This window comes from Herpailurus yagouaroundi, unplaced genomic scaffold (genome assembly GCF_014898765.1).
Source record: "Herpailurus yagouaroundi ecotype Mexico unplaced genomic scaffold, PumYag 220, whole genome shotgun sequence".
Classification (NCBI taxonomy): Eukaryota; Metazoa; Chordata; class Mammalia; order Carnivora; family Felidae; genus Herpailurus; species Herpailurus yagouaroundi.
Genome location: NW_024412451.1, coordinates 6,363,662 through 6,389,362, shown reverse-complemented (window position 1 = coordinate 6,389,362; position 25,701 = coordinate 6,363,662). Strand labels below are relative to the sequence as shown.

At 54.7% G+C, this 25,701-nt stretch overlaps 3 protein-coding genes across 5 annotated transcripts in view; 2 read left to right on the top strand and 1 right to left on the bottom strand.

Annotated features, from left to right (window-relative positions):
• The window catches only part of KLK15 (kallikrein related peptidase 15), a 14,026-nt gene extending 3,806 nt beyond the window's left edge, over window positions 1-10,220 (top strand). Inside the window, exons 4-9 of the mRNA XM_040457946.1 lie at window positions 4,971-5,041; window positions 6,116-6,218; window positions 8,041-8,282; window positions 8,523-8,828; window positions 8,949-9,085; window positions 9,730-10,220. Coding sequence (XP_040313880.1) covers window positions 4,971-5,041; window positions 6,116-6,218; window positions 8,041-8,282; window positions 8,523-8,828; window positions 8,949-9,085; window positions 9,730-9,894 — 1,024 coding nt within the window. The 3' untranslated portion in view covers window positions 9,895-10,220. The remainder of the gene's footprint in view (window positions 1-4,970; window positions 5,042-6,115; window positions 6,219-8,040; window positions 8,283-8,522; window positions 8,829-8,948; window positions 9,086-9,729) is intronic.
• A 1,426-nt stretch (window positions 10,221-11,646) lies between these two features.
• On the top strand, window positions 11,647-15,923 carry LOC121018990 (kallikrein-1). The gene is made up of 5 exons (XM_040458145.1): window positions 11,647-11,730; window positions 13,155-13,314; window positions 14,544-14,830; window positions 14,968-15,104; window positions 15,721-15,923. The coding sequence occupies exons 1-5, from the start codon at window positions 11,685-11,687 to the stop codon at window positions 15,874-15,876; spliced, it is 786 nt and encodes a 261-aa protein (XP_040314079.1). The 5' UTR covers window positions 11,647-11,684; the 3' UTR covers window positions 15,877-15,923.
• Window positions 15,924-16,211: 288 nt separating this feature from the next.
• LOC121018969 (uncharacterized) lies at window positions 16,212-25,692 on the bottom strand. Of its 3 annotated transcripts, XM_040458114.1 has the most exons (6): window positions 25,652-25,692; window positions 24,212-24,290; window positions 23,223-23,423; window positions 17,686-17,832; window positions 17,151-17,279; window positions 16,212-16,964 (listed from the first exon to the last, which is right to left on the bottom strand). In XM_040458114.1, exons 3-6 carry the CDS (start codon window positions 23,416-23,418, stop codon window positions 16,762-16,764), a joined length of 675 nt encoding a protein of 224 aa, XP_040314048.1. In that variant the 5' UTR covers window positions 23,419-23,423; window positions 24,212-24,290; window positions 25,652-25,692; the 3' UTR covers window positions 16,212-16,761. The 3 variants fall into 3 exon arrangements, 2 of the variants coding, with proteins under 2 accessions (XP_040314048.1, XP_040314047.1); XM_040458113.1 differs by lacking the exons at window positions 24,212-24,290; window positions 25,652-25,692 and having other exon boundaries at window positions 23,223-23,876; XR_005785350.1 differs by lacking the exons at window positions 24,212-24,290; window positions 25,652-25,692 and having other exon boundaries at window positions 16,788-16,872; window positions 17,151-17,284; window positions 23,223-23,897.
• Between the last annotated feature and the right edge of the window lie 9 nt (window positions 25,693-25,701).

Sequence of the window (25,701 nt, the reverse complement as noted above, 5' to 3'; positions counted from 1 at the left end):
AAAGAAAGAAAGAAAGAAAGAAAGAAAGAAAGAAAGAAAGAAAGAAAAAGGGGCACCTAAGTGCCTCAGTCAGTTAAGCATCTGACTTTGGGTCAGGTCACAATCTTGCAGTTCATGAATTCGAGCCCCATGTCAGGCTCTATGCTGACAGCTCAGAGCCTGGAGCCTTCTTCCAATTCTGTGTCTCCTTCTCTGTCTACCCCCTCCCTTGCTCGCACTCTGTCCTTCTCTCCCTCTCAGGAAAGGAATAAATATGGAAGAAATAAACAAACATTTTTAAAAAGTGAAAAGACAAGGCAGCAGGGCGGGGTGGGGGGGGGCAAAGCTCTGACACAGGTGTTGCTGGGGGCAGATGGGAAGGAGGTGGGTTTGGGGGAAAGGTCTGTCCCGCCTTCCTTTGTCTTTTGTCCTGTTCTCTCTCTCTCTCTCTCTCTCCCTTCTTCTCCCTGCCATATTCTCTCTCTCCCCCACCATCCCCACCACCTTTGATGTTCTGCTGGACTGGATGTTGGTCCCTCCCCCTCTGTCCATGAAGGACGGTGGGAGCTCTCTGGTCTGGGTGGAGGGACACGGCCTTGCGTCCACCGACCACGGCAGTCCACCCCTGTGGGAAACCAAATGCCTACACAAACCCGTCCCATCACTGATTGGATCCCAAAACTCCCGTAGACCAATTAGGGACAAATCCCGGGACAGGTCTCCACCCCCCACCCACCTCCATACCTGCCCCGGCAGCCGCCAAGATTCACCTCGTTCTTCAGTCAGAGTTCCAAGATTCTGGGTCCTTCACCCAAACCCTCCTCCCTCAGACCCAGGAGCAAACCCTCCGGCGGACAAGTGCACATTGGCGCCACCTAGCGGCGGGAGCCTCCCAGGACAAGAAGAAAAGAGGCAACGTTTTCAAAAGTCGCCAGGCACGGGTTTCAGGCATTCATGCCTCAAAACACTCCTGTGAGGCAGAAGCAATTATTCTCGTCTTACAGATAAGGAAACCGAGGCACAGAGAGGCCAAGCGACTTTCCCAAGGATGTGTTATGTGTTCGAGGCAAGATTCCAACCCAGGCCCCCTGGTTCTGGAGTCCACATCTGAATCACACCCTGTGTTAACCAGTCTTTCAAACGCCAACTTAATTTTGTGATTTCACACCTGCTGCATGCGTATTCATCCAACCCAGAGACCATCCCCATCCCTTTTCTACTCCTACCCCACACTAAGACCCTGATAACCAGAGAAGTGACGCTTTGCACCCAAGAGGTAACAGGGTCCCTTGGACCATTCTCTTGCCCCCCTCCCAACTTCTACAGCCTGGGTGATCTTGAACCAGTGGGACCCTCCCCTTCCCCCTGTCTGTTCCTGTGTGAAATGGGGCGAAATGAACAGTCATGGTTTGCTATGTGCTCTTAGCTCCTCACGTGCACTAGCTCTTAGGTACTCCTTGGAAAACTCTATGATGGGGTCCTCTGATGACCTGATTTTAAGGATGAGACTCAGAAGCACAAAGAAGCGAAAATACATAACAGGATCTCCCAAATTAGCAAATGGGGGAGCAGGGGCCTGAGCCCAGGCTGTCTGACTTTAGAGCCAGCACCCTGAAACACCACCTTCGAGTGGTCCCATAATGAAGGGGAAGGGGGAGCTTCCAGCACCAGGAATCCAGGCTTATTCCAGGGTGGTCAGCACACAGGGACTGTCTCCCGAGGGGAGGGATTCAAGGTGAGTCTTGTTCAGACAAGGGGGGGTCCCAGCCTCGAACGTCCCACTGAGGGCAGGAACCTTGTCCAGCGGGATGCGGAGTCACCACAGAAGGGCTTGTGAGCAGGAGGAGAAAGGGGTCAACTCTGAGTGTTAAAGAGACCTTCAGTGTAGTGAGACCTTCTGAGGCCACCTGGAGATGGATGGGAGGGAGGCTGGAGGCAAGGATCTAGAAGCTGCACCCAGGCCAAGGAAATAGAGAGAAGGGGTGGGGCTGGGGACCGCGGAGCTGCCGGGCCTAAGGGAGAGGGAGGGGCTGGGACAGTGCCTGGGGGGTACTGGGTGGTGGGTGGAGCTGTCCCTGAGACGGGAAACAAGGGAGGAGGAGTTTGGGGAGAGACAAAGGAGTTAGGACGCGAGTGAGAAGGGCCTGGGGACACTGGGGGGGGCCGGGGGGGCAGGATGCCCAGGAGCATGTGCCTCCAGAGGCTGGAGTTCAGGGTCAGATGAAAGAGACCTGGATGGTTGGCGGTTGATCCACAGGAGTCGAGGAAAGAAAGGCTCCGGGGAGTGTTCGCAGGAGGAGGAGGAGGAGGAGCAAGGCAGAGGGCGGGACTCGGCCTGCCTTTGGAGGTGAAGGACAACTGGAAAGATGCCCAGGAGGACTACGATCGATAGCCCAGGTCTGCCGCGGTCAGAGTGGGCGGGAGGAGGGGCGCAGACGTCACCGCGTCGGAGGCGGAGCCAGGCGCCCTCCCAGTGAGCCCGCGAGCATGGGCTGAGCTAGGTGTCAGTTCCCTCGGGGTCCCCATCTGTGTCACACGCCTGCGTGACTTAGTGGGAGGAACACATGCGATCACGATGGAAAGCGCTTAGCCTGGCACCAGGGAAGTTCTCATGATGATTAAAATCCCCAGGGGTTCGCCTCCTTCCCCTCGCCACCACCCACTCAGGTCCCACCAAGGAAGGTGGCTCAAGGCCTCAAGTCTTAGATTCCAAACACCAAATTCCAGATTCCTAGTCTGGACTCCAGATTCAAAGGCTTCTAGGATCCAAGACCAAGACCTGTCACTCAAAGACCAGACTCTTAGGATCCAGATTCCAGACCCAAACTCCAGAATGCAGACTCTAAAATCCACACTCTAGACTTCAAGTCATAAATGCCTGACTCTAGACCTCCAAACTCAGAGTCCAGAGTTGGAGAGCCACAGCAAAAACTGCAAAACCCAAGATCCAGAATCTAATATCCAGAATCCAGAGTTAGGAGGCCCAGGCAGCAAGGTCCAGAATCAGAGATCTGACTCCAGAATTCAAGATCAGGAAGTGGGGATCCAGATCCAGAATCCACTGGCCAGAATCAGAGATCCAAGGTTCAGAATCCAAAACCAGGGATCCAGATCAACATCCAGAATCCAAGATCCCGAACCCAACTCCAGGCACAAGAAGCATGACTCTAGAATCCAGTTTCCACACTCTAGACCCCAAATTCCAAGTTGCAGACTCCTGGTCCTATGTGTTGATCTCTGATTTGGGGCTCTTGCCCTCCTACTTCCTCTCCCTTGAGGAACTGTCCCTGGCAGGGAATTCTTCCTTACAGACTCAGACAAAAACTTCAATCTAATAAATGCTCATTAGGCCTTGTCCCCCACCCCACTAGCCACCTAGGCATCCCGGCCTGTAAACCTGAATCTCAACCACCTCCCACCCCACCCTACCCCCTCTAGACCCGGGTGGGGCTGGGGACTTAGAAATTCAAGTATTCAGATGCCTGCTCCCCTTCCCCCGGCATCCAAGCTGCCCCAGATGAAGCTGGGGGATCTGGAGGGGGTGAGCTCTTTTGAGACAAAAGTCAGGGTTGGGGGGAGGTGAGAGACACTAGAGGAGACACAGGTCTGCCCTGATCTAGAAGAAACACTGGGTGCCCTATCCCCGGGAACCGACACGGACTGCCCTGAGGGAGCTGAGTTTCAAGGGCACCTGTGTAATTTCATGTGTCCTTTGCTGAGGCTCCAAGTTGAACCTGAACCAAGAAAATGTCCCGGAGATGAAAGAGGGAGTGGGGGGTGGGGGAGGGACGGGGAAGGGGTGGGGGTGGAGTGAATCAGGAGGATGTCCCCCAAAACACTTGTGTCAGAGCCAAGAACAAAGTCAGGAGTCATCAGGGGTTCAGGTCACCTCAGCTCAACCTCCCCAAGGTGCCCCGTGTGACAGGCTCCAGGCTGGGCAGTGCTGGGGACACAGAGAAGACCTTGCCTGAGCATGTCTGGGGATCTGTGATGTGATGGAGGCAGAACCAGGGCTGAGCGGCCCAGAAAGGACACCTGTTAGGTCCCAGGGCCTCCCAGAAGAGGTGGGGGCTGAGCCTTGGGGGCGGAATATGAATTTGGAAGATGAGAGGAAGGCTTTCCTCCACTCCCTAAGCTTGCTGGGGCCTCCCATGGACTAGACCCTTCACTGGGCAGTGCTGGGGATCCAGAGTCCAGTCAGGCCAGGCCTGCCCTCAGTAAGTTCCCAGTCTGGTGGGTAAGGTAGACACCATGGACCAGAGAAGGTCAGAAAAGGCCTCAGGGAGGAAGTGGACCTTGAAGGGAATGGCATACCTGCCAGGAGGAACAGCCTGAGCAAAGCCAGGGAGGCATGAAATCGCAGGAAGGAAAATGGGAGAATGAGCTATGCCTAGAAAGGCAAGGTCATGAGACACCTGGTCAGAGGGGCTGGAAAGGGAGAAACCCCCATATCCTCAAAAGTGAGGCTGGGGAGCGAGGACTTTATCCTGAGGGCGCTGGGGAATCTATGAGGGCTATAGGCAGGAGTCGGACAGGGTCAACTCTGGGCATGGAAAGACCCTGAGGGGGCATGTAGGGGAACGAGCTAGGGGAGTGGGAACTTGACTGGAGGGACAAATGGGGGGAAGACACACCCCCAGGAGGCCAGACAGGAGGCTGGGATTAGGGTCTGGGGGGGGAGAATGTATCCTGACCCAGAGCCTCAGGGTTGGAGAGAGATCCAGGGCCAAGTGGGATGGTGCTGGGGGCTGACGGGCTGTGGGGCACCTGAGGGCCTGTTCTGGTGCCTAGAGAAACAACAGGAACCCTCAGAGATGGAGAACCCGGGTGGGGCGGGGAGGAAGAACAGTCTGGGGTGGGGGTAGGGGGGACCAAGATGGTGAAAGAAGTTTCTCAAGCAGCAGGTGGGATGGATGTGTTTGTGTCTGGAGGGATTCAGGGGAGGGCGGAAGTGTCCAGGCTCAACTCCATTCACTCTCTCCCCTCCCCAGACTTCAGCAGAACCCGCATCCCTTCTCCATAATGTGGCTTCTCACCTTCTCCTTCCTGCTGACGCCTGCAGGTGAGGTGGGCCCAGGTCAGGTCTGGGTCTGTGGGGGTGCGGTACCTCTCCGCTCCATCAGGAGCAAAGCCAGGGCCTACGATCTGCCAGCACCCCCAGCCCTGCTCCACCCCACCCCACCCAGCCACCCGATGCTCCTGAGTGCTCACCCTACCCCAAGAACTTTCAGAAGCCTGGGGCTGCTCTGGAGTCCCCAAGCCAACTGGGTCTCTCGCTGCTCCCGACAGCAAATCAGCTCTGGGGATGACACAGACCTGAGTTCAAGGTCTGGGGCTGCCCCTTCCTTGCTGTGTGACCTTGAGGAAATGACTTCACCTCTCTCCACCTAGAGTGCCTTCTCTAGAAGACAGCACCTACCCATGACCACCACGGTGAGGTTTCAATAGCACAATGTAGATAAAGCTCATAATAAGCATTCAACAAGTGTTAGCAAGGTCAAGAGCACAGACTCCAGGTTTGAATTCCAGCTCACCATTTTGCAGTTACTGAACATCTCTGCGACTCGAGATCCCCAACTGTACCGTGGACATAGGAACTGATGCCCCCAGGGCAGGATTGAATGTGGTCCTGTGTGTAGGGCACGAGAAGGGACTTAGCCCAGGGCAGTACCCCCGTGAGGGTGTTGTTAGCACTGCTGAGTCCTGGGTACGTGCTACAGCTCATCTAATTCTCAAAACATCTCTGTAGGGTGGGCTCTACCGGCCTCACTTGACAGGGAAGAGGGCTGAGGCTAGAGAGGGGTGGCCACAATGTCAAGGTGACCCTGGGTAGCAGGAAAACTCCAAACCATGTTCAGCTACCACCCATGGAGAACTTAACTGTAACCTGACGCCTCTACCTGGAGAAGTTGAGGGTGGACTTTCATTATGTCCCCACGTGACCCTCGCCTCTGGGGGCCCCTTGAAGCTCCCCCCTGCTGCCAGCCTCCCCTCAGGCTTTCTCTGTGCTCTCTCCTCCCTGCCTCCCGCCTGCCGCTGCACCCAGCCAGGGCCTCCACCCTCCTCCGGCTTGGACTGGCCAGATGCAGCCTCGATGCCCAGCTGTTCAGCCCACACCTTCTGTCCTTCTTTGCAGGACAACCCCACCCTTCCCTTGTTAAGCCCCCTGTCTACCACATCCGCATTCCCCCAACCTTGCCAGGGCCCTTGGCCCAGTTCTTGACCCTGGCAGGCAGAATGTGGGTATTTTGTCTAGCTGTGCAAATTCCTGCCCCAGTGTGGGTGTCTGTGTGTTTGGCTGTGATCTTGAGGGATCATATCCCCATTGCCCAGTAGCGGGTCACGGTTTTGTGACTTTGAAACATCGCTGTTTATGTCCTTGTGCATGGTACAATGCTGCAGTGTCCTGCGTGTGTGTGTGTGTGTGTGTGTGTGTGGTGGGTTTGCAAGGCCCTGTGTGTCCACATCCTGCCCACATGTGTGAGCCAGGTCCCCCATGTGAAACGCAATGAGTGACCTTGAACACCAAGTGACTGACAAGGCAACAGGTCTAGAGATGGGAAAACATGTCCTGTCTTGTGCCTCTGGCTACGTCTTTGACCTTGGATGCCTAGCCCTGTGTCCTTTGTTTCCCTGGGGTGTGATCTAGTGGGGCCACATCTAAGTGTTGGCCCTCTGGGTCAGTGTCTATTACTCTGGATCCCCACAAAGTGACTTGAGGATGAATCATAGTTTTGACCTTGATTATCTTCATTTGAGCCTGTTCATATGGCTGACTTACTTTGGCTAAATTTCTGTCCACAACCTGAACATCCACATGCATATCTGCATAAATAAGTCTACGTGGGGCGCCTGGGTGGCGCAGTCGGTTAAGCGTCCGACTTCAGCCAGGTCACGATCTCGCGGTCCGTGAGTTCGAGCCCCGCATCGGGCTCTGGGCTGATGGCTCAGAGCCTGGAGCCTGTTTCTGATTCTGTGTCTCCCTCTCTCTCTGCCCCTCCCCCGTTCATGCTCTGTCTCTCTCTGTCCCAAAAAAAATAAATAAACGTTAAAAAAAAAAATAAGTCTACGTGTCCTTTGTTTAAAATAAGTAGTATTTATTAAGCAGCTATAATAAGCCAGACATCTCTCTCTCTCTCTCCCTCTCTCTCTGTCTCTGTCTCTTATTCATTCCTTACAACAATCCCATCTTACAGATGAGGAAATGTAGGCTCAGAAAGGTCAAATAATTTGCTCAAAGGCTCACAGATAACATGGACGCAGGGGTTTTACTCTAACATTCCGATATAACCACTATACTCAGACTCACGTCTGTGCGCAAGTCTTTGGGGGACCGAGTGCATATCCATGTCTCTCCCCATGTACCCTTATTAAGGACCCCACCTTGTGGTCCAGCCCCTGGGTGCTAGTGTGCAAGTCTGTGACCTAGTACGTTCAGACCCACACAGGAGACTGTAAATTTAGATGTGAGCTTGTATGTCCAAATCAGTGTCTGTGCGTGTGCGTGCGTGTGTGTGCGTGTGTGTGTGTGTGTGTATCCACATGCACACCCACACTGGAACTGTCCAGACTCATATATACCTATGAATCTCTGTGCTGTGATCCTTGAAGCTGCAGCTGCAGCTGTATGTTTGCCCATGACCTTGTGTGGCCACATCTGCATTTGGCTGAGATGTCCGGACTCTGGAGCCAAGACTGGGTGTCATACACCGAGTGGCCACATCCCATCCATCTGATGCCTGTGGCAGCGTGGCGACCTCGAATGGCTGGTCCCAAGTGACCGTCTTTCTGGATCCTTATCCAGTGTCCCTGTCTCCACTTCTAATCTCAGAGGACTTCTTGCCTTCTGGTCCTTCCCCACATACCCGCTCTCCCAGAATCCTGTAATAAACGGGTGAGGGCGAAGGGCAAGGGGCCAGTCCTGGAGAAAACAAGCAGCAGTTGTCAAAGCCTGAGAGAAGACAGTACTTGAAATTCAAGGATGGGGACGTCCTAAGACATGGGGGGGGGGGGTGGGGAGCACAGGTGAAAAATACATACCATGGGCAGGGTGTAGGCAAGGTGCGACAAGGGAAAAGACTGTGTTGTGAGGGATCCTTCTCTGCTTCCTCTCCCAGCGGCCCAGCACCACTCCGCCAAGAGGCTGAAAGGTGAGGCGTGTGAGCCCCACTCCCAGCCGAGGCGAGCGGCCCTCTTGGAGCGTGGACGCTTTAACTGCGGTCTTTCCCTCACTCTGCACGCCGGATGCTGTCTGCTGCCCACCGCCACACCGGGTATGAAGGCAGGGCTCAGGGTCCTGAGGGGCAGGATGCCAAGGGCCTAGGGATCTGAGAATCCTGGATTCTGAGGAGGAGAGAGCTGGAGCCTGGGGGCTGAGTTCTAAGTGTGCGCACCTCCGTGGCCCCAGAGGGGCAGGGGCTAGAACGGGGCTTCAGCGCCTCGGAAATAGAGGGTAAAGGCATCTCCAGATTCCCCGAGGGGTGAAGGACCCCAGCTAGCCGGCTCTTTGGTCTTTCCGTCCGCTCCTCACTGCCCTTGCGGATAATCGCCCGCGCACGCGCACAGCTTCATGAGCGTGCGCCTAGGCGAGCACAATCTGCGCAAGCGCGATGGCCCGGAAGGGCTGTGGACTGTAGCTCGCCTCGTCCCACACCCGTGCCACGAAGCGCGCAGCCGTCGCCACGACGTCATGTTGCCACGTCTAACCCGGCCCACGTGCCTCTCCCCGCAAGTGCGTCCCGTCGCGCTGCCCACGCATTGTCCCCAACCAGGCAAGGCCTGCGTGGTGTCCGGCTGGGGCCTGGTGGCTGATGACAAGCCTGGGGCCAAAGGGAGCGCAAGGTCACAAGGTGCGTGAAAGGATGGCGCTGGGTGTCAGGCCTCCAGGGACCCTATTCTCCAGGGTTCGTGGGCGAAGGACACAAGGGCCTGAAAGTATGGATTCACTCCAAGCCCACTGTCCTCCCCAGTGAGTCTCCCAGATCCGCTGCATTGTGCCAACATCAGTGTTATCCCGGCCACATCTTGTAGCAAGGACTACCCAGGGCGCCTTATGAGCACTACGGTGTGTGCAGGAGTAGAAGGCGGAGGCACGGACTCCTGTGGGGTCAGAGCCATGGGTTTAGGGGAACAGGCTTGGGTGTTGGGATGGGGTCGGGTTGTGCTTGCTTTGGGCCAGAGAAGATGCTAGGGATAGATGTGGGGGTGGAGAAGGAAGGGCAGTTAGAACGGGGGTGGAGTTGGAGATGGGGTTGGGGATGCAGGTAGGGGTGCGTTGTATTTGGGGTGGATGATGTGGTGGTTGGTGTGGAATGGCCTGGCTTTGATTTGAGAATAGGAATGGGCTTGGTTTGATTTTAGAAGGAAAATACGTTGGGTTGAAATGCGGATGGGGTAAGTTTTGTCTGGGATGTGAAAGCCGTAACAGCAGGGGTTGGCTGTGTTGGCAGTAAGGATGGACATAGATAGGCCTGGTTTGGGTTTGAATGGGGACGACGTGGGGGTTGGGTCGGGTTGGCGCTACATGGCGGGGATTGAACATAGATTGGCTGAGTTGTATTGAGTTGTGTTAGGTTGCGGTTGAGTTGGATTAGATTGGGTTAAACTGGGTTGTATCGAGTTGAGTTGGAGAGGGATTGCATGGGGTGGGGTCGGATTGGGCTTTGACGGAGATCGTGCCCGGTGATTAGGCTAAGGATGGGCGCACTGGATCCAGAAGTTTCCCACTCAAACTTTCTCTTCCCCACACAGGGTGACTCCGGGGGACCCCACACAGGGTGGCTGGTCTGTGGGGGAGTCCTGCAGGGAATCGTGTCCTGGGGTAACGTCCCCTGTGACACTACGAACAAGCCTGGTGTTTATACCAAAGTCTGCAGCTACTTGGGGTGGATCAGGGACACCATGAAGAGGAACTGACTGTTTTGGTCTACCACCTGTGTCTCTGGCTGAGCAGAAACTCCTGTAGCTGGCCACCCACCCCACCCTGACCTGGGACAGAACTGAGCCATCCCTTAACACCCCATCTGTCCAAGACGCACATGTTGGCCAAGGATTTGTCCCATGTCAAGCCAGAGCTGGTGCTCAAGGTCACCTGTTTAAACACTGAGATAACAGTGCTGATGCAAGTTTCTCTGTAGGAGTTGCTGTGACTTTCTTCTGGAGATGAAGGGAAGTGGGAGCCAGAGACTGGGTGGGGAACCCAAGGCCACTGTACGTTGCTCCATTTCACTCGCTGCCCCGATGCCTAGGTGAAAAGAAACAGCTTGAAGCAGGGCTCTTCGTTCACATACACACAGGATTAGCTGTGCAGTCTTGAGGAAAAGACTCGATGCCACTCAGCTCCGGTTTCCCCAGGTGTGAAACAGAGATCTTCATGTTGCTTACCTCACGGCGTTGTAAGGATTAAATGAGGAAGGTTATATGAACTCATCCCAATAGTGCCTGGCACAGGGCAAATGTATCTCTGGACCCCAGCGGAAAAGACCCCCAGCACACGCTAGATGATCGAGAATGACTTCATTTTCTTCGAGATTCAGTTGTGGGCCTCCTGGCAGCCAGGCAAAAAGGCAAATGCTCTCTTTTTCCTTAAGCAGTCTCCCGACGTGCAGCGGAGGCTGGGCTACCCTGTGGCCTACTTTGATTTTGCTGAAGAGCTCAGAGAATGTGCCAGAAGCCCATGAGTTTACCATTGAGGTTGCGGAAATCTCGTTCCTGATTCTCAACAGAGATTCCTCCCAAAATGGGGTCTTCAAGGTCACTGAATGTTGAACCACATAAACCTGGCTCTTGAGATCTAAATATCCTACCGGGGGAAGGGGACTTACGTTTGTAGAGAGGCCTCTCTTGACCTTGGGAGGCAGATAATCTGGAATTCCTGGGACTTTAAAGGACCTAAACGTGAGCGTCCAGGCTTGGACGCTCAAGGAGTAGTGGTGGGGTGTGATGAGATCCCAATGTTGTTCTGGGAGTCGGGCGGGGGGGGGGAGACATTGGATTTTGGAATGCTAGGGGACTTATTTAGGGAGACCACTGACACCTCGTTTCTGGATCTGGGGGCACTAGGCTGGTGGTGGTAGGTACCCTGAGATTTTATTCGGAGAGAAACAATAAATGGATTTGGACCTAGATCCTGAGTCTGGGAGTGCAAGGATCAGGGTGTTCTGAAAGCCTTACATTTCGGAGGCAGCTGAAGCCGGGAAACTGGCGTGTTGGCTCCAAGTGGTGCGGGGAGAAGGGAATCGGAGCCCCTCAGCTGGTGTTTGAGGATACCCTGGGTCTTCAGGTGTGTGACCTTCCTTGGGGTTCAGGTATATATCGGACTTTGTACTGGAGGTCATTGATTCCTCCGTGCTCCTGTTTCTTCTCACCGCCCCCCCCCAACTCCCCTCACCGGCTCTGTCTCCAAGAGCAGGGGCCCAGGAGCTCCAGGCCCTGCCCTGTCTGGCCTCAGGCCCCAGGAACGCTTCCAGCACAATCAGGGCCCACAGAACAACAGGTGCTTGCTCTCCCGCCCCTTCCACAGCTCTGGGGTGGGAGGAGGTGTCCAGCCCCCAGGAGGCAGCGGGGGCAGGGCCTTGGCCAGCATCTGGATGCCAGCAGGGCAGGGGCGGGTCCTCAGGGTGGGGAGGGGGTGGATGAAGGCTTTAAAATGCTCCTTGGGGAGGCTCCTGAGCTCCAAGCTCACCACCTGCCTGCCTGTGGTCACCATGTGGTTCCTGGTTCTGTGCCTTGCCCTGTCCCTGGCGGGGGCTGGTGAGACAGAGGGATGGGAGGGGGAGGGGGAGAGTGGACCCCACTTTCATGCTGCCCTCACCCCCAATAACTTCTTCCTCTCCCACAGTCCATCCCAGGCCGGGTCCCAGGCTCTCTCCCAGCCCCTCTTCTGTGGTCACAGTTCCCACTATTGTGCTAGGTCCTGCTCCCTCCCAGGAACCCCCCAAATCTTCTCCTCCTCCCCACTCCGACCCCTGCCCTGAGCCACTTTACCAAAGGGGCAGAGGCTGGGCCATCTGTCTCTCTCTTTGGGGGACTCCTGCTCTTGCAAGGAGTGCCCCCAGTCCCAGCAGATCCTGGGACCCCGACAGCCCCCTTCTAGTCCTTAGTGGTTCTCTGTCTGTAGCTCCTGAGTCCCCACATCCTTCCATACCCTGGTGACTTTTCCCTTCCAGCTGTCAGTTCTCAGCTAGGTCCTCCAGTCCCTGGCATCTGGTTTCCCTCAAATCTTCCCGAGACTCCCTAAATTCCATCAGACACCTATACTTCTCCCCAAACAGACCCCATGACTCCGGGTGGACCCGCTTCCCCTCCTGGTATGAGGATTCTACAGATGTCTCTTCCTTCCCCACCTCTTTGCCGCTGAACCCCGGTCCAGCACCCCCAGCCTTCTCCCTGAGGAAGAACACCCAGAACCCCCAACCACACACTCCTTTCCTTGTGGAATTTCCTTCCCCCGCCCACGCTCCAGCCCTCCCCAAATGCACCCCTCCTGTGAAGCTCTGTTTTTCTAGACTTCCCTCCAGAATCCCAAGTACCTTCAGAACCCAGCTGTCCTCCCCGACCTCCCGCAGGACCCCCACATGTGATTCTAAAACCCCACACCAAGTGGGAACGCAGGGAGGACCCACAGCTGCTTGGCCCCAACACGTCTCCACCTTCCTTCCTCTCCGACACCACCCCCAGGAGAACCCCAGATCCCTCCAACACCCTCAGACCGTGACCCTAATCTCCATGAGAATCACCCAATCCCAGAAGAACTATCATCTGGCTCTCCCTCCTCCTGAGCCCCATCCCAGTCCTGACCCCAACCCTAGTCCAGGACCCCAGACCCCCAGAGGACCCTCTCCCAGTCCCAGTCAAGAGGCACCACATCACCCCTGAATCACCTGACCCCCACACCACATGCTGCCCCAGACGCTGCCTTCTTGTCTCCTGCCTGATCCCTGTGGTTGGCTCTGCCCTCAGCAGTCTCCCCCGCCAGGACCCGCCACCAACCCACAATCCCAGGGCAGGCTCCAGACTTCCAGGCCCTTCCCGTACCCCTTGCCCGTCTCCCCAGACCTCCAGCCCTGCTCCTCTGGACCCATGTCCCCCCAACCCCACCGCACAGCCCTCTCTCCTAGCCCAGGCCTTCCTGGTGCCACCTCCCCACCTGCTCTGACCCGGCACCCTCTCCACAGGTGCTGTGCCCCCCATCCAGTCCCGGATCATAGGAGGCTGGGACTGTAAGAAGAATTCCCAGCCCTGGCAGGCAGCTCTGTACCATTACAGCAAATTCCAGTGCGGGGGCGTCCTGGTGCACCCCCAGTGGGTGCTCACAGCTGCCCACTGCATAAATGAGTGAGTGGGGGCAGGGGGTCTGGGGGGGGGGGCGGTCTGTGCTCCCACAGGAATAAACAGCGGGCACTGTCCCGGGTTATCCTCAGGGGAGGCTGGAGGACTGAGAGAAAGAAAGACATTCCTGGTCTAGGTCATGGAGAGTGGCGGGGACCACCCCAGGAAAGCCCTCCACTGGTACCTGTGTCTTTCATCTCTCCTTGTAAATGTCTTCCTGTGTCTCCCCCTCCTGCCTCCCTGTGTCTCTCCATAACTGGCTCTGTTGTGTGTCTGTCTGTATGACTAAGATTCTTCTCGGTCTCCTTCTCTTTGGTCTCAGCGCCTCCGTGTCTCTCCAGGTCTCTGTCCATCTCTGGGTCCCTCTGCTGCATCCCTGTCACTGTTATGTCTCACTCTCCACCTCTGCCCCTGGGTCTCTGCCTCACCCCCAGTGCTGCTGAGCACCCCCCCCCAGGATGGGACCCCAGAAAAAGGAAGGGATTATCCCCATATGTCTCTGTGTGAGGGGTCTTCTCACGTGCTCAGCCCCTCCCTCCAGGACAATGATCCACTCCAGGGGGACACGGGGAAGGGCTGGTTTCAGCTGGAGCCTAGTGGGAGCCCTGGAGAAAGAGGAGGAGGAGGGGCAGAAGGAGGAGGAAAGGGTGGGAAGGTCTGGGGAGGGAGGGGGACGCCGTCCTTGGGCTGGGGGCCAGGCCACCCGCTCCTGGGGAGCCAGCCCCACAGCCCCTGCTGCAGCTGAGCAGGTCCCAGGCCCTCCCCCCCCCCCATGCTCCCTTCCTGTTCTCTCTCGTTCCCGCCCTCCCCCCTCCACTGCCTGTGTTCCTCACTCTCTCCCTTTGCTTCCTCTTCCCTCCGTCACGTTGCCTGCTGCCCCTGCTCCTTCCAAGTCTGTTCCTTCACTTCTTCTTCTTCCCCAGGACCCTTCCTTCTGTCTCTGTCTCCTTTGGGCTCTGTTTCTGTCTTCCCTCTGCCTCTCATTCCCTCTCTCCTTTTCTGCTCTCTCCTTTTCACTCTGTCTTTGTCTCTGGCTTTGATCTTGTCACATCCTTCTGTCTTTCACTCACTGTCTTTTCTTCATAGCTCTTTACCTTCCCAACTGTCTCTCTCTCCATGGTTACTCCTTGTTTCTCTCTCTCTCTCTCCCCCCCCGCGACACACCCCCCCCCAGGCTCCCCATCGCCCTTTCCCCCTCCTCTCTCCTCATTCCCTGGGGCCCCCTCTGTCCCCAGCAATTATCAGCTGTGGCTGGGTCGCTACAACCTGTTTGAGCACGAAGACACAGCCCAGTTTGTCCAGGTCAGTGGTAGCTTCCCACACCCTGGATTCAACCTGAGTCTCCTGGAGAACCACACCCGCCTCCCGGGAGAGGACTACAGCCACGACCTCATGCTGCTCCGCCTGGCAGAGCCCGCCCAGATAACCGATGCCGTGAGGGTCCTGGACCTGCCCACCCAGGAACCCCAAGTGGGGAGCACCTGCTACGCCTCCGGCTGGGGCAGCATCGAACCAGATAAGTGTATGCCGGGGCCAGACCCTGCAGCCTGGAGCCCAGACCCTTGGGTGTAGGGAGGAGGGGCTGGGGAGCCGGACTCCAGGGTCTGAGGGAGGAGGGGCCGAGGAGCCACTTGGGGTCTTTTCATCTCTGTTCTGTAGTCACATACCCAGACGATCTCCAGTGCGTGGACCTCAAACTCCTGTCCAACGATGTGTGTGCCAAAGCCCACTCCCAGAAGGTGACAGAGTTCATGCTGTGTGCTGGATACTTGGAGGGCGGCAAGGACACCTGTGTGGTGAGCCAGTCTGTCCCCCCTTCCCCTCCCTCCTGGGCCTCAAGGTGCTGGGGGAGGGGACTCGGGCTCTGGACTGCTGCTGAGAGCTAACTGGGCATCTGTCTCTGCGGCTTCCAGACTGTATCTCCCCCCAACCAAGCCTCAGCGCCCTCTCCCTGCCCCCTTTCCTTCCCACACCCCCATCCTGGTATCACGGGCACCTCCCTCCACCACATCAGAGTTCACCTGTCCCTCCCTCATATTTACTGTCTAGTCAGAGAAAGCTTATTTGGGAGAGGTGACATCAGAGGGGAGTCCTGAAGGTAGAAGGGTCCGGTAGATGGATTCCGCTCCTCTCCCACTGACCTGTCGGCTGGGACTGTTCTGGACCCTGCCCCCTGTGCAGAAACTGAACCCTGAAGTCCCATCCCCGCTGGCCATGACTCCAGCCGCTGTCTCCTCTGTTGGAATCCCGCCGGCCCTCTGACAGTGGACTGTGCAGAGAACCGTGTCCTCTCCCGGGGCCGGGGAGTCACCGTCTCGAGCTCTGTGAGCCCAGGTGTGAGAGCTGGGGCTCCACAGGCAGAACCCCGCCGCCACGGCTGCCCTTTGTCATTCTCTCCCCCTTGTGCCGCAGGGGGACTCCGGGGGGCCACTGATCTGCAATGGCATGTTTCAAGGAATCACGTCCTGGGGCCACATCCCATGTGGCAGCCCCAATATGCCTGCTGTCTTCACCAAAGTGATTTCGCACCTGGAGTGGATCAGAGAAACCATGACCGCCAACCCTTGAATGCCCCCATCGTGTTTCCTACCCCAGTAAACTCAATTCGCATCAGATTCACCTCACGTTTGCTGTCCTCTGGCCTTCCAGGCCCTGCGCACCTGGAAGCTGGGGACCCACCCCGCCCAGTCTAGAGCCCGGTCCTCTCAGTCTCTCGCCAGGAAGCTTATGAGCCGGGGGGAAAGGAAGGAGTAAAGACAGGTGTAGACAAACCGGCCCAGAGAGAGGCTCAGACCCTAAAGGGCCAGGCAGGGACTCAAGAGCGGTTCGCACGCCGGTTCACACACGCTGGGCCCGACCCTGCCCCGGGGAGAGAGGACGCCACGGAGGGTCACACGTGGAGGTTGTGAGGCACCCAGGTTTTATTGTGGCAGAGAAGTCCGGAAGGGGGGGGGGGGAGGGGAATGTGTTTGCAGGCCACGCCTTTCTGGGGAGGGGCCTGTTCCGCAGAAGGGCGGAGCTACATCCAGAGGCGGTGAGCGTTGTGACCGGCCCGGGGTCCCGACCGGGTATCCAGGGGCGGGGCTCCCCCTCTGAGGGGTAGGTGTCGAGACCGCGGAGTGCAACTTCGGGGCGTGGCCTAAGAGGGCCAACCATCCAGGGGCGGGCCCTAGCTAGGCCCAGGGGCGGGGCCACACCAGCCGGTTGCGCTGCACGCCGCGCTCAGAACTGGGAGGGGGCGGTGTCGCGCTGTAGGAGGGAAGGCAGGTTGAGGACTCCGTGGGCGGGAACCGAGCCGAAAAGGGAAACCCCAAGCTCGAGGGGTGGGGGTTTGTCGCCTGTGCTCAGAAGGCACGGCCTGTTCTTTGGCAGCGGGGCCACGACGGAGGGGACGGGCCCGGCATGTTGGCTGCGGTTACCGGTCAGTTTCCTGCGAAGCTCGGGTGCAACTGTTTAGAGAGGCTCGAGGGGGCGCCCCTCGGGGGTGAGTGCACTGGACAGGTCCCGGCTGAGCTTGCGGTCCGCGTCGGACTGCAGTTCGGACGCGCGTCTCCGAGCGTTCTGCTGCGAGACCCACCGACGGCAGCTCAGACGCCGCTCCATGAAGGGCGAACTTCTGCCCCACATGCCCAAGTGGTTTAAGTAGTTCAGCACTCCTGGGGGCCGGGGGCTGGTGAGCGGCTGAACTCCGAGCCCCGCCGCAGGCCCCGCGCCACCCCTCGAGGCGGCCTCCCCTCCGGTCCGCCCCTATCCGGCCCCAAGCCCTGCCCCGAGTCCTCTCCCGGGCCCCGCCCCCTGCCCTACCGAGGCACCGCCCCTTTCTCCCGAGGTCCCGCCCTCACCGGCCAACAGCATCAAGGCGCCGGCGCCCCAGCACAGGTAGGTGGTCCCCAGGTAGGATACCTGTGGCGTCGGGTGTAGCGTCTCACAGTTGACTACAAAGAGCGTCAGACTGAGAACGATCAGGAACCCTGCACTGGGGTGGGGCCGGAGAGACGGACACAAAGGCTGGACAGGAACCCCAGGATACCCCCATAAAGAGAAGAGAGACAGAGACAGCCTCTCCCCTCCCACCCTCCGTGACAAGCAGGTGTGTGTGCATACACAGGCACACAAACTCCTGTGCAGACACAAAGACACCCGGAGAGAAGCAGAAAGAAAAAGAGGGAAGCAGGAAGGGGAGACAGATGCCCCCGACACTCACCCCGACTGAGAAATTTAAAAATAGAGCTGAAAGAGTGGGGCAGAGATCCCAAGAGACGTTCAAAGACAGAGTGAGCAGGACAGAAATCTTGAGATACACCTCCCCAAAGCCAAAAAGAGAGTCCTGGGGCAAGACACTGGGGGTATCTTCCCTTCCCCCAGGCCGACACTTACCAGTGCTGAAGCTGAGAAAACTGAAGACAAGGTCCATCTTAGTAAGGCGTCGGAAGACCGGCCGGAAGGAGAGGCACATGAAGGGGAGGAGGATGAGACACAGGGTCAGGGCCAGCATCATGAAGCCCATGCTCATATGGATGAGAACTGGAGGGAGAGGAAATGCTGCAGTCATCCCCAGATGCTCTCCAAGGTCACCCTCCAAACTCACCCTACCGACAGCCCATGGGCAGCCCAACAGACACCCCCAAAGTTTGGCTGCAGACAACCTCAACATCACCCCACTTCCACCACCAAAGTCCCTTCTAAGAAATCCTAAAATCTCTCTCTCTCTCAGAGTCACCCCCAGACACCTGTAAAGTCAAAGTCATCCCCAATGATACCCTCAAAGTTGTCCCAATCACCCCCACCTACTCCAAAGTCCACCCTCGTAATCAACCCCACCCATACTTCCAAGGTGACCCCACAGATGACCCTTAAGCCATCCCCACTCACATCCTCAAAGTCACCCCACAGAATCATCTCAATCTTTTCTAGAGTCATCCCCACAGACACCTCCAAAGTCATCCCACTCATACTCCCAGAAGGCATCCCACAGCATCTCACAGTAATGCCCTCAGTATCACACCCAGACACCCCCAATGGCACCCTCAAAATTGTCCAAGACACTTTAGCTCCCCTGGTCTCCAAAGACACCCTGCTTCTGCTCAGGCGTCTCCCATTCACATCCCAAGGTCCTCTAGTGATCCCATTTTTACACCCAGAACCTCCCCCCATTATCACCCCCATTCACACCAAAGAGCCCTCCCACAGACATTCTCCAAATCACCCACCTCGATCCCCAGAGCGTACACACTCTGATGTACACACAAGAAAAACTTCCAGATACTTGAAAACCACAGAACCACACTCAGTTTCAGTGAATATTTATCCAATGTACATTTCAGAACAAGAGTTTTGGCCCCTTCTGAGAATTACATCTCTTTTTAGCCCTTCTCTACATTGCCTACTTTTGAACAGTGCAAGACTGTCTCAGCCAAATGAGCTAAGACTCCATCCGCTTTGTTTCTGGCAAACTGCGTATCTCTAACACATAATCAGAAAGCAAAAGCTGGGACATATATACAGAATAGCAATAGTGCTCTGGGGATCAATCACATAATCCTGGTTGAGGGATTCTCATGACATACCCTGCTTTCTGGGGGCCACCAAAATAGTCATATGACTCCACCTGAGTCAATCACAGTGCCCCATACCCCAGACCACGGTGATTGGCCCAAAGATGGGCATATGACCAAAATCAGCCAGTCAAGCTCTGCCCTGGGACTTTCTCTGACTGAAGCTGCCAAGAGCTCTCGTTCCTCTAGTCAGGAGGTTTATGAGCTTGGAGCTTCTTGGCCTTGGACCTAGCCTCATGGGGGATAGGAGATCTGATAGGGTAAAACTAAGAAAGGAAAGCAGACGAGAGGAGAAAGAGAGTTGAGATGACATTCAAGTCCCTGGCTCTTGTCAACCCAGAGATGAGCCCACTTTGTGGTTTGGTCAGAAGTAGACATTTGTGGCTTACCTCTCCGACTCACCCTCCTGCCTGTTCCCCACGCTCAGCCCCAGTTATAAGCTAATCAGTGCATTGCATCGCTCTGGCCGCTATACTTGGTTTGAGGTGCTCATGTGACCCAGCCACACAAGACTTTTGCAGGAACGTTTTGTGTTCTTTTTCCTGCCAGGCTTGAGCCCACATTGTTAGCAGTTCTGCCAGCTGTTTGTCTTCTCTCAGATCCATTGCCCATGCCTCCCTATTCTGTGTTGCAAAGACTACATTTCCCAACCTCCTTTGATCACTGGCTTATCAGTACGTTTGGCTAATGGGAGGCATTGGCAGAAGACTGGCTCTGGAAGACGAGAACAACCCAGTGTATTTATTTCCCTCCCCCCAACCCCCACCTCAGCTGGTGTCTTTAGCAGTAGATTCTTTTTTTTTTTTTTTTTTTTTCTGTGATTCTAGCCACCTCTAAGCAAATAGCACTACGAGTCTATGCCTTCCCGATGGCTCCAGCTTCCAGGCTCTGGTAATACCACCTCTTTTCTTTGTTCTTCTGGGCTAAAGGGTGTAGCAGCTTCTTGAGTTGCTAATCTCTGCTTTGCCTCACCATTACCTACTCAGCTTCTCAGCTATTCTGTTACCCATGAAATCAATCCCCTATATTTACTACCCTCTAAAGCACCTAGAATGATTTATTTTCCTAACTAGATCCTGACTTGCCACTAGGGGGAGCCTTGAGAATGAAGCCAATCCAAGTAGCCAAGAAACAGACAGATAGTAATGTGTCTGATACTATCACTTGGACTCTTGAATTCAGCCATGCCTGAAAGCATTCCTACTCCCACTCCTTTTCATTTGGGTGAGACCATAAGTTCCTTCACTCAAGCTACTTCACGTTAGAGCTTCTGTTACTTGTGATCCAAAGACTCCTGACTAATTCAAATCCCTTCCATAAGTTGGCAAGGAGTGCAGGATTCAATGCTGCCTACATACCACCCACTAAAATCACAAACTCTAACACACACACACACACACACACACACACACACACACACACACAACCAGAATTGAATGTTCATCAACAATCTAGAGGGAGAAGGACTCCTCAAGCTGAGAAGCAATTGGTAAAGTCACAGAGGCAAAGCTGGATAAATAAGAACATAAAAATTCTGAATTTCTACACCTTAACAAAAGACCCTCATAACCTGTATGTTGTGTCTTTATGCCAACCATAAAGCATTGTACATTCTGAGAATTCAGTAAATGCTGTTTTACTTTAAAAAAGAGAACTATAATACTGCCTTGTGTGCGTTTTAAGTGATAAACATACACAGTATATACAGAGACATGCTTCTGTGTGTGTGTATATGTATGTGTTTGTATATGTTTATATGGTCATACCGTTTAAGAATAGCCATTTTCTCATATGTGTAGAAAATATAACTGGAGGAACACATAAGAGCTTAAAAATTGCTCAGTAGCAGGGCCCTGGGTGGCTCAGTAGATTAAGTGACCGACTTTGTGTCAGATCATGACCTCGAGGTTCCTCTGTTCAAGCTCTGTGTCAGGGTCTGTGCTGACAGCTTGGAGCCTGGAGCCTGCTTGGGATTATGTGTCTCCCTCTCTCTCTCATCCCCTCCCCTGCTCACACTCTGTCATTCTCTCTCTCTAAATAAGCGTTTAAAAAAAAAATGTTTTAATGGCTTAGTAGCATCAGTCACCCCCCAGGAAGGGGAATGGGTGGGATGGGAGACAGAAATGTAAGGGAGACTCTTGCACTTGTTAAAGTGCTGAACCATATAAATATATTCCTCGTTCAAATAAAATAAAAGTAACTTAAATCTTAAAGATGGGGCGCCTGGGTGGCACAGTCGGTTAAGCGACCGACTTCAGCCAGGTCACGATCTCGCGGTCCGTGAGTTCGAGCCCCGCGTCAGGGTCTGGGCTGATGACTCAGAGCCTGGAGCCTGTTTCGATTCTGTGTCTCCCTCTCTCTCTGCCCCTCCCCCGTTCGTGCTCTGTCTCTCTCTGTCCCAAAAATAAATAAATGTTGAAAAAAAAATAAAAAAAAAATAAAGAAAATAAAGAAAAAATTTTAAATCACACCAAGTTCACATTTAGGAACAAATGGGAAATGTAATGAACGTTCACCTCTCTTTTTTGTCTTCCCAGCACCTTTGGAAACCAGTCCACGTTTGGGGAACTTTCCCCAATGTATGCATCCACACTTTCCATTAAGGAAACCAGCCTCCCTTAAGGCGAAGACCTCGGCACGTGACCAGGATCCACCAATAAAGAAGAGCCACGCTAGGCTTGGAATTCACAGCCAGAGGTAGGCATGGACTCTCCTCTGGTAGGTGTGGCCACTGCTACCTCCAGAGTCCCAGGGCATCCGAGAAAGAGGTTCCCCAGTGGAGTCCAGGTCTAGAGAGCAAGCTGTAGTATGAATGCCCAGCCAGCCAGTCCTCCAGGGAATTTTGGGGGCATGCTCCCGATCCCTTGGCCCCTGGAGCCCAATTCTCTGGCCACACAGAGATTCTTCAAACTCCCGCAACATTGTTTGTAAATCCATTTCCTGCTTACACCAGGTTTAATTGGCTTCTGTTGCTTGTCATGAGAATCCTGACATACCAAAGCCTTACAAAGTCTCCTCAGCCCTTCAGAAACCCTGCTATTCCAGTCTTGGGCGTCTACCCCAGGATAAGTTTGCTCCACTGATGTATCATAAATATGGAAGAACGTTGTCCACCCGGCATCCATTCCCATCCTGTCAACAGCACCTTGACTTTGCTCGGAGGAACTCTGTGCCCACCCTCTGTCCTTGTGCTTTCGGACAGAAACGACCCCTCCATTGACTCTTAAGAAAAGTGCGTGATCCAGACCCAGCCAATCGCAGCATGACATCTTCCTGTTCAGTGCGGGTGGGTGCAGGAGGAGGGAGAATCCCAGGGAAGTAAATCTGATCCCATCAGAGCTCATCCTGAGATCTTTGCTTGAGGGCTACAGAAAGGACAGAGTCTGGGTGCTGCTGATGCCCCATCACCACAGCTTGCCTGAGGGCGCCACACAGAGGAAGCCTTCATAGACAGATTCCCTATTGACAGGCTTTGAGCACCTGGATCCAGCAGTACCTGAACTCGATAGATCTATGCCTCTGGACTTTACCATAACTTGAAACCATATTTGGTCCCCAAAATAAATAAACGTTGAAAAAAAAAAATTTAAAAAGGGGCGCCTGGGTGGCGCAGTCGGTTAAGCGTCCGACTTCAGCTCAGGTCACGATCTCGCGGTCCGTGAGTTCGAGCCCCGCGTCGGGCTCTGGGCTGATGGCTCGGAGCCTGGAGCCCGTTTCCGATTCTGTGTCTCCCTCTCTCTCTCTGCCCCTCCCCCGTTCATGCTCTGTCTCTCTCTGTCTCAAAAATAAATAAATGTTAAAAAAAAAATTTTTTTTTTAAATCATCTTTTTAAAGGAACTATTTTCGGGGCATCTGGGTGGCTCAGTGGTTGAGTGTCTGACTTCAGCTCAGGTCATGTTCTCGTGGTTTGTGAGTTCGAGCCCCACATCAGGTTCACTGCTGTTAGCACGGAGCCCACTTCGGATCCTCTGCCCCCCACGCTCTCTCTGCCCCTCCCCCACTTGCGCTCCCTCTCTCAAAAGTAAACAATACATTTTAAAAAACCTATTTTAAAAAGCGAGGGAGAAAATGATGGTGACTTTAACATCTAATCGTGAGGCAGATGGGTTTCCGGTGAATTGTAATGCTCTTCCCATGAGCTGTGACAGTCCTGTTTCCCTGTCTCCTCAAAAGCCATGTATAACTCCAGGAGACTTCTCCACAAGTCCCTTCAGAGAATCTCCAGAGACCCTCCTGAGAATTCTAAACATTTATCCCCAAGAACATGCAAAGAACTTCCCCCAGAGATTCCCACCGCTGATAATTTCCCAAGATGCCCCACTTCGAGTGCCCCATAGTCTGTCCAGCCTCCTACTGACCGGTGACTTGGCCCAGGCTGACACACTTGTACTTCCTGCAGTCTGTCCAGAAGCCCAGGTAGCCAGTGTAAGAGCCCTGCAAGTACGCCAAACGTCCATCCACCACGCTGAGCATCATCAGGGCTGCGAGGATGCTGAAGACCAGAGACCAGCCCCGCAGGATGAACTTGCGGTCCTCCTCCCAGGAAGAGACCATGTCCGCTGGGAAAGAGTAGAGTTCTCGGGTCCACATCCACCTGCACCACACTGCAGCCAGCCACAGCCACGTCTCCACCTCCACCCAGACCCCAGTCCCAACCCCATCCCCATCTCTGATCCCAAATGCACCCTCACTCCCATCTCTAACCCTGACGTCCAGCCCAGCCTTCGCCCACAACCCCATTCGGAGCCCAAACCTACTTGTTTGGTCTCCACCCCCATCCTCCAGTCCCTGTTCCCCAAACCCCAGCTCCATCTCTGCCCTTGACCTCAACTGCTTCTCTAGACCCCGGTCACAAATCCCCATCCGGGACACGGACAACTGCGACGTGGGTTCCACAGTGTGCTCATGAGGCCAAGACCCATGGTGCCAGCAGAACGAAATGCCAGTGGCGTGCCCTGCGTTCACCAAGCCCCCTGTGATCCTACCAGACTTCCCAACTGGCAGGGAAATCCTGTCCCTCCCACTACTCACTTACCTCCAGCCACACGAGACTTCACAGGGTTCCTCTCACACCGCGAGCTTTCCTACCTCAGCAATTCAAGAAGCAGTCCAGGCTGTTCCTTCTGCCTGGGGCACCCTCCTCCCACCTGTGCCCAGACTGCCTTGGCCACCCTTTAGATCTCACCTCCCACGTCACTCCACCCACATCTCCCATCCTGAGCCTCCCAGCCCAGCCCAACTTCGGTTCTTGGCAAGGTCGCCCACCAAGTGCTCCCTTATCAGTGCAACACGCAAGTCTCCTTCACTGGCATCCCTTATCTCACTACTTTTTCCCTACCCATCTTACCGAACAGACCCCCTTGAGGGTAGAGGACAGATCTTTTCTTTTTCCCACTGCACCTCCATCACCTGGTACAGAGCCTTTGCTGGTTGTTAAAGTAAGAAGGTAACAATTGAGGGGCACCTGGGTGACTCGGTTGGTTAAGCGTCCCACTCGTTTTTTTTTTTTAATTTTTTATTTGAATGTTTATTATTTTTGAAGGAGACAGAGAGACAGAGCATGAGCAGGGGAGGAGCACAAAGGGAGACACAGAATCCAAAGTGGGTTCCAGGCTCTGAGCTGTAAGCACAGAGCCTGACGCGGGACTCAAACTCACAAAGCAGGAGATCGTGACCGGGACCGAAGTCGGACGCTTAACCGACCGAACCACCCAGGCGCCCCAAGCATCCCACTCTTGATTTCAGCTCGCGTCATGATCACTGTTCGTGGGTTCAAGCCCCGCATCAGGCTCAGCGCTGCTGGTGCGGAGCCTGCTTGGGATTCTCTCTCTCTCCCTCTCTCTCTGCCCCTCCCCCTCCTCAAAAATGAAAATAAATCAACATTTTTTAAAATGGTAATGATTGAATGCGTGGGTGTATGAACTGGTAGACACATCCATGGTTATCTATGTATAGTAATTCCTTCCTGTCCTGTGGCATGTCTCAATTTGGGTTTCAGAGAAGGCTGGGTCTAGGACTCAGGCACGAGCTTTGGAGGATGGAGAAAGTGTCTTTGAGAGTCAAAACCAGTATCTGTGGAGTGCAAAAAATTCAACAGCTTTCTATTACAATGGGTTCTCGATGCTTTTACACTTCGTCTTTATGACAATCCTGTGAATTATCATTATCTCCTTTGACAGTTGAGGAGTTAGATGGATATTTGTGGAATTAAAGACATAAAAGTTTGCGGGTTTCCTTTTTTCTTTTTTCTTTTCTTTTCCTTTCTTCCTTTCTTATCTGTTTGCTTGCTTGTTTGTTTCTCAAAAGGCTACCACACGAGCCAAAAGAAAGGATGGAGAGAACGCAAACCTGGATTGGAGGTCTTTGAGGGCAGAGAAGAGGTCCCTGAGGTCTCAGGAAAAGGTGAAGAAAGACAGAGACAGTGGAGAGAGATACTGAACTTGAAAAGGGAATAAAAGGAGGAAATCAATTCAGGAAAGGCCCTGGGAGTGGGGTGGGGTAGGGGCAGGTAGAAGGAGGGAATTAGAAATTCAGATCTCAGGCCTTCTAGAAACTGTAAGAACCGATCTCAGAAATGCTGGTGCCCCGCCCAACCCTGGCCCTATTCTGGCCCCTCTCTGACCCTGCGCTTTCTCTATCCTTATCATTCTCTCCCCCTCTCCCCCACCTTTGCCCAGTCCTGACATCTCTCAGACCCAGCCATGACCTCTTCCTGACCCAATCCTGACCCTGCCCATACCTCACATGGAACCCACTCTGACCCAGCCCCAGCCCCCATGTCACTCACACAGGGTAGAGCATGAGTCCACGGGCAATGTCCCAACCGCCTGGAATCTC

What these genes read in the sequence shown, in the direction of transcription:
- LOC121018969 (XM_040458113.1), bottom strand. Translation starts at nt 23,727, where the DNA reads ATGGGGATTTGTGACCGGGGTCTAGAGAAGCAGTTGAGGTCAAGGGCA. An exon ending in CAGCCTGGGCCAAGTCACCG is followed by an intron (nt 17,833 to 23,222) that starts GTCAGTAGGAGG and finishes CTCTCCCTCCAG; the next exon opens with TTCTCATCCATATGAGCATG. An exon ending in CGCCTTGATGCTGTTGGCCG is followed by an intron (nt 16,965 to 17,150) that starts GTGAGGGCGGGA and finishes CCCGGCCCCCAG; the next exon opens with GAGTGCTGAACTACTTAAAC.
- LOC121018990 (XM_040458145.1), top strand. Translation starts at nt 11,685, where the DNA reads ATGTGGTTCCTGGTTCTGTGCCTTGCCCTGTCCCTGGCGGGGGCTG. An exon ending in CAGCATCGAACCAGATAAGT is followed by an intron (nt 14,831 to 14,967) that starts GTATGCCGGGGC and finishes TCTGTTCTGTAG; the next exon opens with TCACATACCCAGACGATCTC. An exon ending in GCGGCAAGGACACCTGTGTG is followed by an intron (nt 15,105 to 15,720) that starts GTGAGCCAGTCT and finishes CTTGTGCCGCAG; the next exon opens with GGGGACTCCGGGGGGCCACT.